The 14,844-nt window shown below is 39.5% G+C and overlaps 1 protein-coding gene across 1 annotated transcript in view; it reads left to right on the top strand.

The window, feature by feature from the left end:
- LOC135461384 (uncharacterized) overlaps nt 1–9,147 on the top strand; it is a 31,543-nt gene extending 22,396 nt beyond the window's left edge. Inside the window, exons 22-35 of the mRNA XM_064738453.1 lie at nt 644–722; nt 1,138–1,258; nt 1,781–1,861; nt 2,713–2,822; nt 3,349–3,462; nt 3,694–3,852; nt 4,998–5,037; nt 5,074–5,126; nt 6,054–6,178; nt 6,338–6,472; nt 6,829–6,952; nt 7,489–7,585; nt 8,150–8,260; nt 8,678–9,147. Coding sequence (XP_064594523.1) covers nt 644–722; nt 1,138–1,258; nt 1,781–1,861; nt 2,713–2,822; nt 3,349–3,462; nt 3,694–3,852; nt 4,998–5,037; nt 5,074–5,126; nt 6,054–6,178; nt 6,338–6,472; nt 6,829–6,952; nt 7,489–7,585; nt 8,150–8,260; nt 8,678–8,748 — 1,420 coding nt within the window. The 3' untranslated portion in view covers nt 8,749–9,147. The remainder of the gene's footprint in view (nt 1–643; nt 723–1,137; nt 1,259–1,780; nt 1,862–2,712; nt 2,823–3,348; nt 3,463–3,693; nt 3,853–4,997; nt 5,038–5,073; nt 5,127–6,053; nt 6,179–6,337; nt 6,473–6,828; nt 6,953–7,488; nt 7,586–8,149; nt 8,261–8,677) is intronic.
- The last annotated feature ends 5,697 nt before the right edge of the window (nt 9,148–14,844 follow it).

Below are 14,844 nucleotides of genomic sequence, written 5' to 3'. Positions count from 1 at the left end.
TTTAATCATGTAACATTTTATAGCGTGTGGTATTTTAAAATATAAAAATGCGACATGAGAAAGGTTCTATCTTTGACAAGCTCTTTGCAGAACTATAGTTTCTCCCACGTTAAGAATACCCGACATGAAAATGCATGTATGTCCCAGAGGACTGAATGAAGGGTATAGCCTTCCTGAACATGGGGTGGCCTAGGTGTCACGTGCTAGTTCGGCGAAAGTCTGCCATAATCAGGAAAAGTCAGTAGTTTCCACAACCAGCGAAGGTCAGTGGTTTCAACAGGGCTCAGTTTCCTCTACCCATAACCCTGGCCGCAGTTTTATAGGTGAAATTCTCTTGAATATGACGGAAAACAATAAAATAAATATTTATTTAATGCGATCTCCTAAGCAGTGGACAGCAGTGAGAAATTTTGAATGCCTTTGTCATATCTATAATTTGTTGTTTCCTTTTCATTACATACTTTCTCCGGCATGAAGTTGTACTATACAGCTAGCTTCAATTTGTACAAGCTGACTGCCGTGCTGATTTTTTAACTAAAACACAAGATGAGGGGATTGTCTCTAGCAGACGCATTTTTTTCTTATTAGGTGTCAGTTTTGTCAATGTTTTTTTTTCATCAAACAGATAATTTTCTGTTTACAGACCAGTGCGGGTTAACGTCAATCTTCAAGACAACATGGAATTTGGCGGCAAACGTTTCCCGGTTCTGGCCAATTACAAGGTGTGTCTATGCATGCCCTAAATATACTATAATAATATTGCATAGAACATCTAATTCGTACGGTCCCTGGCCCCCAGAATTGTGTTTCTCCTGCAGTTGTGCCAGTGAAATATTATTGAATATTGCGTAAATCACTATTAAAGTAAATATATGGATATCCGGCTTCGTATGTGCAGATATTAGTTTTGGACCCTAATCCGATGAAACACGTGTATTAAAATCCTAATTCCTAAACTGGCAAAGTGTGGCACGCGTTTGGATGGGCTCTCAGCACAAGGGGATAAGCGGGTATAAGCACATATTGCCGGTATACTAGGGCTACAGGTATAATACCATATACCAAGAACACAAAACGAACAAACCAGCAATTTAAAGACATACACAATAAAGGATTTGTTGATGTTTGTTGTTTCAGGTTGGCTTTGATGATACGGGGAAGCTGATCGCCATCGACATCACCATCACTCAAGACGCTGGATACCATGTTCAGGAGGCGAACTTCGTGGGGTCTGAATTCCCCTCTCATATCGATGAAGGTGAACATTTGTATAGAAAAAAAAAACACACCCTTCTTGGGAACATCATAAAATATGTGCCGTAACAGTCTATCCAGTTCTTGTGCTATCTTTTGGTTGTGTCCGAAATAGGGATCTATCCATACACTGGGCGTGAATATTTTCAGTCTGCTTTTCTATAATTTGTTTCCATATATAAGCGTAAGCATAGTTGTAATTTTGTTCCTTGGCTTATGAGCTAGGAACAACAATGATTTGCACAATAACAGACCAAGCAGCTATCACAAATTCAAAACAAGAAGGGAAATAAACTCAGATCTATATGAATTGCAAAGGCAAGCAGCTTAACAACTCGACCAATGCCCGCTCCATTATGTCTTCGATAAATACAAGATCTATACATAAATACATCTCTAAATCCCTAAATATGTAAAGAACTTGACTGAGCAAGACAGCTGTCATCAAAGTGAAAATGCTTGAGTAGATGGTTTTGAGCAACAATTATATTGATCAATTCACTGTTTTACAATTTGTGTTTTGCAGGGTATTTCTGTCCTAATTGGAAGGTACACCTCCGGTTTGCGGTGACCAATACCCAGTCCAACACCGCGTGCAGAGCTCCTGGTAAGTTAAAGGAGATGGAGGCGGAGGCCATGGACCGAAAAATAACCGAAATCAAGTCCTCAAATGTTCATAGCCCTAATAATTCCTCAAATCAGTGTTGCCGCCGATCTATCCTGATTTAGTTCACACCAACAGGCCTAATTAAATACAGTCTGGGAATTGTGGCATAACCTACTTACAGCATTCTGTGGGCTAGGTCCAACTTCTCGCAGTTGCCCACCCCTAAAACTATCCTCGCGTTGCGTCACAGTCGCTGCCGTGGAATAAGGGAGGTAATCGACAGCAGGCTTATTGTCCAGGAGGCTTTTTAAAAAATATAGCTTGTTCGATTCCAGCTCTCGCCTTTTGTCGGTGACCGAGTGCAGCGAATTCCTCCAGCACCGTATCAGTTTCTTACCATTTTCCTTACCCAGTGGAGCTAACTGGTTTTAACCATAAACAATAAAAGTAGGACGTCGTGAAATACTCATGAAAATAAATGTAGCGCTGAAATACAAGCAAATTCCTCAAACGCCTGTTTTAGGATTGAAGAAAACAAGACTCTGTTGACGATTATTATTTTGCAAGTGGTATATATATATGGAAATCCTGTCTACATATATAGAAATCTTTTGGATGTAGGCCTATAGGTACAGATAAAAATATATTTTACACATGTACATATCGCAGCGGTTATTACCCATAAAATTCTTCCAGATTAGGATTAATCTGATAAATTACATTGGGTTAATCTGGAAGAATTATGCATTATATATACATATATATATATATTGCGCTAAAGTAATCTCCCTTTGCCTTTGTATGACATAGCGCATACATACTAATGTACGTTATTTTTTTCTCTCGATCAGCTCCTCTCCCTGCGAGTATGATCATTGAGACGATCTTAGATCACGTGGCTAGATCGCTGAACAAGGACCCGACTGAGGTGCGAGAGCTGAATCTCTACCAGGAAGGACAAGTAAGTGCACGAAGAGCATATGCATAGGTGAACACAGAGCAATTAAGTGGTGGGGGGAACTTTTACTACATAACAAAAAAACCTCATCTGCATTTTCTTAAACGGTGACCAAAACATTTAAATGGTCATCTTGTATTCGTAAATAAGATGTTACCATGAAGACTCGAGGTGGAAAATGTCAAATTTTAACATATTCAACATGGTCTTTGGCCATTTTAGAATTTGCGATCATGGTTTTACGCACACCCAGCAGGAAACTAGTAAACTCCATTCCGCCTTTTAATAAAACGGCCCAAAGGTACGGTTTGATTTTGTTTTTTTCCACTAGTACGTCATACGTTTTTTGGTGAAGATATCTTCAGTATTACACAAAACAGCATGGTTAGAATAGAAAACAACGTGGTTTGGCTGCAGTGTGGACCATTTTGTTTATCACGCTTGAATCTCCCATTATAATCGCCATTTTAAACAGTTTCCTCAGGTACTTTTATGTGGCATTACTGGAATTGTCTCGTTATGGTTTCAGAATGATCCACAAGGCCATGTTTTAGAATACTGCAGTCTCCGTCGCATCTGGAAGGAACTGAAACTCTCCGCAGATGTGGAGAATAGAATGAGAGAGATTGAGCAGTTCAACCAGGTGCGTATGTTTCTCCGTTTCATTCTCAGAGTAAATTAGGTTTTGGCAAAGTATATGATTAAAGCTCCGAAAGATCTGAAAAAAAGGGTTTTATGCTTCAACTTTTTCACATTGACCACGAACAGAAAAACTGACAAAGTTAATAGGTAAATATGACACCTTGCAATAAATCTTGTTACTCGAGGTTAAAACTACACACAGCACCCTATCATATTGGATGAACGATTACAGGCTAACCAATGGAAGAAGAAAGGATTGGCAATGACGCCTGTGAAGTACGCCATGCAGTGGAAGACGTGTGACTTCACGGCCTTTACAGCCATCTACAAGGATGGAACTGTGGCAGTGTCTGTGGGCGGAGTGGAAATGGGCCAGGGACTCTACACAAAGGTATCCGACTTGAAAAATGGCATGTTTGGAGCATACATACTGTATTTGAATGAAATTCCATTACCATAGAGGTAAATGTTTCTCCAATCGTACCACGAAGACTATTACAGGACTTTGCAAGATTCTGTTTTTCCCCCTATCAGATACTGATTAAAAACGGCTCATGTGGTCAGATTACATCCAAACCTCTATTTAGGAGCGGTGGTTGGGATCCCATTTATTATATGAATGAGTAAATTTTCATAATTATATACTCATCATTATACGATAAATAGGCGACGTTGAAATTTAATGTCCGATGAAGACACAAAGAGAAGATATGATCCACTTGTCTCAAATACAGCGACCGGTGTTTATTTAGTTATTTATTTGATTGGTGTTTTACGCCGTACTCAAGAATATTTCTCTTATACGACGGCGGCCAGCATTATGGTGGGAGGAAACCGGGAAGAGCCCGGGGAAAACCCACGACCATCCGCAGGTTGCTAGCAGACCTTCCCACTTACGGCTGGAGAGGAAGCCAGCATGAGCTGGACTTGAACTCACAGCGACCGCATTGGTGAGAGGCTCCTGGGTCATTAAGCTGCGCTAGCGCTCTAACCGACTGAGGACCGGTTTTTAAGCAACAAAGAGAGAAACATTCCTCTCATGACTACCAAACCATGAGTGTTTCACGTAATTTTTTTCTTAGTGAAAAATAAATCTGTAGTGTTTAGTTATTATTCTCTGCCCGGTTTCCTCCCACCATAATGCTGGCTGCCGTCGTAGAAGTGAACTATTCTTGAGTACGGCGTAAAAGACCAATCAAATAAATAAATAAATAAATTAAAAACCTTTAATAATTTATGTAGTAAAATGGATGTAACAAAAATTGTTAATGAAACATTTTTACAGCCAAAGAATATGCTTCGTATTCGTAGAAGTACCACAGCAACATTTTACTTTCAGTTTTAAACATTCTCTCTAGATAAGACCAGACTTCACGCCCTTGCATCAGGTTCCAGTACTGTACTGAGCTGTGCTAGGTATGTTTTTACTTGACACTACTTCCACGGTATTAGATAGTTTTGAATATATTTCCCTTATGTGAGCAGTGTCTTAAATAGCGCTGGCCCAGTGCTGTCACTGTGTCTTCTTTGTTGCAGGTTATCCAAGCTGTTGCTGCGACCTTGACATTCCGATCGAGTTTGTGAAGGTTAAACCTACCAACCACGCTGACAGGTGCCAACAACCAGGGCACCGGAGGAAGCGTAGGCAGTGAACTCAATGTCATTGTAAGCAGAGATTCCCAATTCATTATCATATGGTAAACTCTACCTTACCCTTATTGTATAAAAGGGCTGTTTGTCTATACAGGGTTTCCCAGGAGTCGCGCACTATCCAGGTTGAGGTTGAGTGCTTGAGCTACTGAGCGGCGTGTTGCCCCATTTCTTCCAAACATAAAAACCAATTCAACTCTTTCTTGTACTGTTAGCTTATTAGCCATAATTAACTCTGAAAGAAAGAAAAAAATTTAAAATCAGTATTAAATCTGAAACACAGTAAAAAATGAAAATCAGGATGGTGCAGGACTTCTGGGACACCCTGTATATCGGTACTGTGCAGGTCATAGAGATTTTATACGAGGAGGCTTTACCAGACGATATTTCCTTTTCCTGCACACATACACCTATTTGTATTACAGGCATAATATTCTCCTGGATCATATAAAATACCTATAAAGTAAATAAACGGGAACATTAATTTCGAGGATTTTGTGAAAGGGCATATATACATAGGCGGATGTTTTTATATTTTGTATTTGTATTTTGATTTTCTACCCTAAAAAAATCTTCCGCTAAATCCGTTTCCTGAGTGATGACGCATTGCATGTCGTCGATCTAACGGATTAATCTGTTTCTGATAAAGAATAAATTCGTTTTTTGATAAAGAATAATTCAGTAATCAGGGACGGATTAACTGTTAGATCAGTGAAAAATGCTATCTGCCATCACTTAGGAAACGGATTTGACGGTAGATCTTCTGAGGATAATTGGATTTGAACACTTCACTGTGTTCTTAGCACAACATGTCAAACATATCCAGCGAGCATATTGCCTTAGTTCATTAAAACAATATCTGGATTGTATCAGTCAAATAACAGTACCCAGAATAGGAAAATAAATCTCGCACAATTCTAACTATGAGATGTTCCTTTCCAGGCTGCCATCGAGTGCTGTAAGATTCTTAAGGAAAGGATTGCTCCCTTCCGGACAAAAGATGACCCCTGGCAGAAGGTCATCATGACCTGTGCTTTCTCGGAGGTGGATCTTACGGCCAAGTATTTGTTAGTGTCAATTTTTTTCTCCAATGAATATCCATGTACATTTGCGGTTTGGGTTCTAAAGACGTCTGGGTGATTATTTATGTCTCGATTACTTCCATTTACATTAAAGCATTTATGTGAGGTTGTGAAGGTTGAAAAATTCACTTCACTCATTTACAGCCACAAAGCCCAGGCTGCTGAAAAGCACGCCAACTACTTCACGTATGGCGTTGGAGTGACTGAGTGTGAACTGGACGTTCTGACGGGAGAACAGGAGATCCGCCGACTGGACGCCACATTGGACTTCGGGGAAAGGTACAATCCCTGACCACTACAATCCCTGAAAACTCTATGCATACATTAAAGAATGAATCAATGATTAAGGTTTAACGTCACATTGGTAATATTTTAGTCATTGTGTGGAATTTCAGCCATGTCGTGGAGATATGCATTTAAAATTGTTATTGCATGTATTCAAGCTAATTTTTCCCCACCCCACCCCAAAAAAGAAAAAAAAAACAATGATTTTTAATTTATATCCGTTAGAATTAACCCAGATTTACTGAATTTTCATAAACGAAGGTCTTTTGAACGGCAAATTACGCGTGGCTTAGGTTAAAACCGATTATCTATAACAGAAATGGTAACTGATTTTGTCGTCTTTGTTCTAGCCTGAACCCGACCATTGACATTGGCCAGACGGAGGGCTGTCTAGTGATGGGGCATGGATACTGGTTCTCTGAACATATCATGGTCGACGAGAAGACTGGGAAAATTCTGAACACCGGAACTTGGGTAAGCTATAAAAAGATTCTGGAAAATAAGATTTCAGCAAGTCAAACTAAGACCTAAAGTGTAAATGTTTAAAGAGATATAATATTGACTCTGATTGGCCTACGGTGGAGATGGGATCTCCTGGGTTAAATCCAAAAAGCCTTGGTCACGCTTGAATAAATCGGTCATATCTAAACTTCAGTTTAGGCTAAGCATTGTCTGGACTTGCCCGTCTCTCAAACCAGCCAATCAGAAAAGATTCTGTGTCCTTTTAAGCTGACTGTTTTACACTCTTTGCGAGACAATTTTGAAACACAGAATATACATGTGTTTTGTTCAATAATGGTAATAATTTAACACATTTGTTTAATATTTGCTTGAAACAATGATCACCTATCTCACCGGTGCACTATCTCATAATACATCGCAGATTTAACCATTGAAGTCTTTAGCTTAATTTGTACTATATATTCCCATTTACTTGCTTGAATAGATTCAAACCATCTTGGGTGTTTGAGTATGTATAGACTTAGCTAATCAAAATGTTCCCATCGCAGGAATACAAACCACCGACCACAAAAGACATCCCCATAGACATGAGGATCAAGCTGTTGAGGGATGCACCCAACCCCTCCGGAATCCTCCGATCCAAAGGTAAGACATATTAAATACTGTGTGCGTGAATTATTTGGAAGCTAGACTGGAAAGTGGGTTGCAGCGTGTTGTTTCACTTATTTATTTTAATATTTATTTGATTGGAGGAAACCCTTGTTGAGCCCGGGGGTGGAGTGGGGTGGGGAGAGAGGAGAGGCGAGGATGGTGCAAACAGTTCTTGCATACGATCGCGTTGGTGAGAGGCTCCTACATTGTGTTGGGGTATAACACTAACCAGGGAGGACCCCTTTTTGATTCCATTTTACAAAGGTTCATCCTAGAAGTTAAATATATAACACTTTGTATTCTGGGGCGTTTTATTCCATGTTGAATACATGGTACAATTTCCTTGTTCAAATATTTACGATACTTTTCTGCTTAAATATGGGTGGCCCCTTCTCATGGTTATCAAAACACTGTTATACTGGCATGGTAACTATGTGGAATCGGTGGAAACAAAATCACTTCCAGTTGATACTTTTAATAAACCGTCCAAAGTTATTACTGGATTATAGTTAGTAAAGTGGAATCGCTTTCCAAATGACCTGATTGTGTGTTTTATAGCATCCGGTGAACCTCCAATGATCCTTACCACTGGGGCGGTGTTTGCTTTGAAGAGGGCCATTGAGGCGGCCAGAAAAGATCTGAGTGGAGACACGAGTTTCTTCCCCATTGGTAAGAGCTTGTAATGTAGGCCACATCGACAACACTATTTTGTAGCGTTTTATACTGTAGTAGATGTTTGCAGTCTCTCCAGAAGTCACATCTCTGCACAAATACATTCTATTTTTATTTAATATGCACAAATTGATAATTTATGTACCTTTAGCCACCTTCATGTAAGTGAAGAAAGATTTTTCAGAATATGGTTTAACAACTTAAGTGTTTTCTTTTCGGTAGGGGAGGAGTTGGGGGGCTAGTTAAAGCTATACACTAAAGGTAGAAGGTAGATCATTCCGGTGCAGAATGCTGCTTTACAAGACAGTGGCAGCCGAAGTAAAATGTTATGTCGAGTAATAAATAATCGGTACATATTTTAATAACTTTACTTATTAAAATGTTGTGTATCGTATGTCTGGATATGATTTTCAGGAGAATTACCGTTGACAGTGGAAAGAAGACAGCAGCTGTGTAAAATACCAGCCGACAAACTCAGCATCTAAAATCACCAAACACCATGGGAAGAATTTGTTTCCATAGATTTTCTAATCACAGAAATGCAGGGTTTCTTTCAGTTTTACAGAGGCGTAATGTTTTTCTAGTTTTAGTACTCAAAGCATTTTAGTCTATATCTATTTTCTCTGTTTATATAACCACATACACGTATTACCACAAAATCGATAAGTAAAAGCAAAATGCTAACTCATGACATTAAAGTAACGAATAATCAGATAAGCTGTGTTTAAACAGGCAGTTATGTATGAATTTTACCAAAACAACTCAATGTCTACTTGATGAAACTCCACTAAAATGTTAGGACGCAGAGACATTACGGAGATCATAACGGGTCATTTAAAAAGGCTATTTAAATGCTAAATATGTTTTATGTTTTGAACTTTTTTGTTTATATATTATCTAGCCCCTCCGATTTCCTCCAGGCAAATAAAGTTATAAACAATAAGTTGTTCGTTATATTTATATATACATTTATTTAACGGGGGTTGTATGCCATACATACGGACATTTCACTTATACGAAAGTGGCCAGCAATATATATGGTGGTAGGACACCCACGACCACCCACGGGTTGCTGCCTTCCTACCTACGTAGCACCCAGAGAGTAAACCAGCATAGGCAGGTCAGGGGTTTCCAGGTCATTGTGCTTCGCCTGTTATACTGGATTACATTGTCTGTAGAAATAAGCTTAATTTTTTGCATTTTTTGCCAAGAGATTTCAAGGTTCCAAAGATAGAAAAACTATATCAAACTATATCAAAATAACAAGAAAACGTTCCTCTCCGGCCGTACGTGGGAAAGTCTCTCTACGCTCGCTTTGGGAAGCGGTAGATTCAGGGTCACACCTGAGACTGTAAAAGAGGAAGTTACTTGCCTTCTGTAAGTCGTCTCAGCGAAGCAGCACCAGATAAAAGAGCGGTGAGAACCCGTCCTGCAACAAGGAGGCACATTACGCGTACATACACTCTGAGGACGTCGCCGTCATATGAGTGAAAAATTGTAAAGTGCGATGTTAAACCCCAAGCATTTACTCACTCTACGCTCGCTTAAAATCATTGCCACCCTGATGCGACTCACATAGGCTCGTGTAAGCTTGGCCTCACCTCTTGTGTCCTCGTGCGGAACTATTTAATCAGCATTTATCAATACAATTGTTTCAGTTGTTGCTTAGAATCACGTTGTACCGGTGTATGCTTTAGATGAAGAGAACACATATGTATTAAGTGTTATTACCAACAAAGCTTGAGACAGATTGTTTATGTTTTATGACATTAATTCCTTCCTCATCACCATAACCCACACTGAACAAAAATTTGCTAGAGATTTGGCAGTAATGTAAAGCGAATGTAGAGAAGGGCGCATGCGCTGTAAGGAGTATGGATCCTTCTTCAGCCACAAGATGCTACGACTGAGCAATTGTAAAATGCACCAGGACACCAAGAACTAGTAAAAATGACAGTACCAACACCGCCCCCCCCCCCCCCCCCAAATATAGCTACTCATCGCAGCTAAAAGACAAGGAAATTAGCCAGGTTATAGACACATGCATGTACACAATATTCCTCTCCAATTTTATGTAACTTCCTTGCTTGCGTTCAGCATGAAGGGGATGGTGCAACAACTGCTTGACCCGTATCAGGAGAATGGCTGGGGCGGAGCGGCTTACTTACCTTCGGGAAGGCGTCTCATTGAAACAGCACTAGATAAAAGAGCGGTGGAAATCCGTCCTACAACAAGGAGGCACATAACATGCACTCTAAGGATTCCTTCGTCGTCATATGGCTGAAAAATTGTTAAGTACGACGTTAAACCCCAAGCACTCATTCACTCACTCTCTAATTTTAATATTATTTGAATGTGTTGTTAAATGCTGAGCAAATTAATGATCTGAGTAAATTGTTTTTGTCAGAGTATATACGTTCTATCTCTTTGTGTAATTGTCGAACGGTCTGAATCAGTCTTAATCCGATTTTATGTTTTAAATATTTTTTTGTTTGATTGGTGTATTACATCTCACTCAACAGTATTTCACTTAAACAATGGCGGCTAGCCTTAATGTGGGAATGAAACCGGTAAAGACCCAGGGGAACCCACGACCATCCGCAGGTTGCAGCAAGCATGAACTGGACTTGAACTCACATCGACCGAGTTTTAAAATAAGACAATAAGGTAATAGACAGGATAGAACTTAAAATGCCATAGCACAATAGTGCATGTTGTGGAAGCACTTAGGGCAAAGTTCGAAGAAAGTATTTACCTTTTACCCCAAGAAAGCGGGACAAAGAAACAGGTAGGCCTATGCAAATGTGCGTTCGGAAAGTGTTGGATCCCGTCAAAGGAGATAGTGTCTAATAGCTCAGGAAAAGTAGCTAAATGAAAGCAAAAATTTACAAATGTACATCCGGGAAAGGTATTGCATACTGTAACGTGAAATGGTATGTAGCTGACGACAATGCACAGTCACGTGACCAGTTATTCATATATGAGACTCGTTTTCATTCAGAAGAAGAAACGATGAAGTACATTTAACTAAGACGAAGAGCCTTTGCGCCGGACAGCTGCATGCTTCATTTTCTAAAAATTTTCTTTAAAGAGACATATCCACCACGAAAAACATTTGAAACACCCTTTTTGAAAGCGTGTATGTGCTTTATTTAAAAAAAAATACACTTTACATTACATTTTGATTCAACCACAGATTTTATTCTTAGCTTGAGACTGTTTTAGTACTTAGTTGATATAAGGGCCTTAAAGACCCGCAATAGCCTATCACACATTAGCCTTTCATATAGGTTTTCCAGATCAGCAATTTCACTGTGTTTTGTATCTTCCGTTTGCAATATGTTTGTTTGGCATTGCAAATGCCACCCTAATTTGGTGTACAAACATATTAATGACAGGTGGCCGCCTTTTATAGAATCTAAAGTGCTCTGCGCAAACCCGGACCTTTAGCAAGTTACTAACGAACTTCCGGTATAGTGTTACATACAGATTAACTACATCATATTGGTGCAAGACAAATAAAAGTTTGAATGGACGCTTTCCTGTACAGATGGACAGGCTGTCAGAACTGGGAAACCTAAAAGTTCCCTTTACATGGTCGGGTTTGAAACGGCATCTCGTTCGATTAAGCGTTTGAAAAGCACTAGACCAAAGCTTCCAATCACTACACCTGGAAATATTTCCGTTTTAGACAGGAATTTTTAAAACTATTAGAACGGTTGATGGAGAGAGATTGTTTGCAAGGTAATGGAAGCGCAAGCCAGAAGAACCTTAAAACTACTCAGCTCAAGGTCAGTGAAATATGTGAAGGTTTTTGTTCTTTACTAGGGAATATGTAGTACAGCAATTTAATAAGTTTGATGAAAATTTCTTAAAGATGTTAAGAGGTATTAAGTTTTCAACCAGTCAAAACAAATGACCCACGTGATTATGGTCAAACTGCAGAACTCCATGTCGGACTGACTTCAAATTTAGCACAACAACTATTTTTAAAGAAAAAGAATGTAATGTGTGAATAAAGTAGAGTGTTTTTGCTGAAATAGCGCATGTTTTGTCAACTGGGGAAAAATTGGAATTTGGAGATTCTAGCCATGTTATTTGACGTAGTTTGACGTACTGATCGCGAATCTGGTCTTTGTTTCTCCTGTGACGTATACTTTTGTCATAAATTACCAAAACAGTGCTTAAAAGCGCTATTCCCCATATTGGGGATCACGTGGCAGAAAACTTAGAAAATTGCTGAACGAAAAGGGTTATATACACACTGAACATAGGCTTACGATGAAAACTGTTGAGCTGTGCTATCAAAAACAGGACTTGTAGGCCTTCAGAAATTGCCCAAAGGTCGATTTACTACATTTAGCATATTTACATGTTAGATAGTGTACATACAATGCATTGATGACGGAAGGATGCACGCTTTCTCATATATACATACAGCAAATGTACGCTTACAGTGCAGGTACACTTGCAGTATAGGTACACTTACAGTATAAGTACGTAAGGTATATGAAAACGCCTTAAATTTAATCAGTCCAAAGTTTCCACAAGTCAAGTCTCAACTTTAAAGTTGTAAATGTGTTATAAGCTTTTCTTAAATTTAAAAAAAATTTCGTTCGTAAAATTTCTAATCCATTTTGATTCTTTTGATTTCTGATTTGTGTTTTAATGTAACACCTATTCCTTTTCAAAGGTGTCCCTAAAGCAGCATTACATTGCTTTCTGGCTATATAGTACATACACATACAAACTGAATTACGGCCCTGATAACACAGTTGATAGAGTGTCCGCTTCAGAGAGTTCTAGATCCGGGATCAATCCTGGGTCGAGTCACACCTAAGACTTTAAAAGAGGAAGTTGTAACTTCTCGCTTGGCGTTCAGCATGAAGGGGATAGTGCAACGACCGTATCAGTATAATGACTCGGGCGGGGCTGCTTACTTGCCTTCGGTAAGTCGTTTCAGTGAAGCAGCACTAGATAAAAGGGCGGTGGAAATCCGTCCTGCAACAAGGAGGCACATCACATACACCCTAAGGATTCCTCGTCGTCATATGACTGAAAAATTGTTGAGCCACGACGTTAAACCCTAAGCAACCACTCACACCCTCACTCACTAAAGTAGACTATACTGAATTCCCTCTCAGCGTTGCTTAATATAGTAAACTATTAATAGCAAGAGTTGAAAAAACATTGCATATGTTCGTCATGTGACGTCAGTCTTCATTCGTTTATCGAGTTCCGTCACCATATACCGCCATCTGAATTATGCTGCCTCACAGAAGCATCATGTGGAGAACACCAAACATGACAACAGACATGACACCCAAAGTAAGGATTAGGTTCCATACCCCAGTTCTTATGCGCATTCGTCCGTACCATAATCACCATGGAAACACAGTAGTACTGTTACATGATTGTAATCAATCAACTGATCAACAATTCAGCCCGATGGCACATATATCCGACATGTCTATGTATGTCTTACAAGTGTAGTAACTACTGTCAGATAGCACTGCATAACATGCTGCTGGTACGGTGGCAATAACTTCTGAACTCCTATGATTTTTTTGTTCCATCAAAAGATTGAAAGATGAGCATGTCTTCCTGAAGAAGACTATTACAGGCATCATGAATGAATCTTTGAATGAGATATTCAGTTTAGTAAGGGAAGCAGAACTGCTTCCATGCCAGGTTTGTTGCGTTCTTGACGTGTATGTATCAATTATAAACTTACTTTGACACCGTGATCTTTCAATTTATCCCACGGCTACCAGGTAAAAGGGTGAAGGAAGTCGGACTGTCCGGAGAAAGCCATGGCCTTTCATCAAAAGCCCCGAAACTTCTGACTAAAGCCTCAAAAGAATCCGCATAAGCTGGGTTCGAACCTGCTACCTCATTGTGTGGCGAGTAGAAAAGGTGTCGCTGTTAGAAAAGTTGGTAAGCAGAATGGTATTGTTTCCCTGTTTCGTAGTTTAACGAATGGTACACACAGCTGTATAATAGATGTATTGTTTTACACGGCTAAATATTGATAATAAAACCTGGTTCCTCAACAGTAGCAGTTATGTGTTTTATGTCCTTATTGGAGTAGGCTAAACGGCCTAAGACCACGTGGATAGTTGTGGGAACTCCCGTATCTGGGGGCGCCATCTTGCCAGTTGTGACGCGGATGAAACGTATCTTGTCGCTGTATCATCATGCTGTACCTAGTTTTCACCTAATTTGTAGCAGTCATTGTGCTGCCACAAAATTGTGTTCGGGTGGGTACGGGAGGGCTCAGTCCTGGGACAATGTCAGGGTATGTGAACACTTATTTTTACATCTTTCTTGTTGCGGTAAAGTGGGTCAGGTTGTTACTGTGTGTTGCCAGGCAATATCTGCGCATGACAGTGTGTGTAATAATGTGTGACGGGAAAGTTTCCGGATCCACAGCGTACAAACTTATTTAAGTCGTTTTGTATTCTAAATATTAAATGATTGTCGTTCAGAATTTATTTCTTTAGGTCACATAAATACTTTGCAAGTTACTAAGCACAGATTGATAACTTGTATGGCTTAAATAATCCAATACATGTTTCATG

This window comes from Liolophura sinensis, chromosome 1, assembly GCF_032854445.1.
Source record: "Liolophura sinensis isolate JHLJ2023 chromosome 1, CUHK_Ljap_v2, whole genome shotgun sequence".
NCBI lineage: Eukaryota > Metazoa > Mollusca > Polyplacophora > Chitonida > Chitonidae > Liolophura > Liolophura sinensis.
Note: the sequence above shows the minus strand (reverse complement) of the source record. Positions and strands in the feature narration are given on the sequence as shown.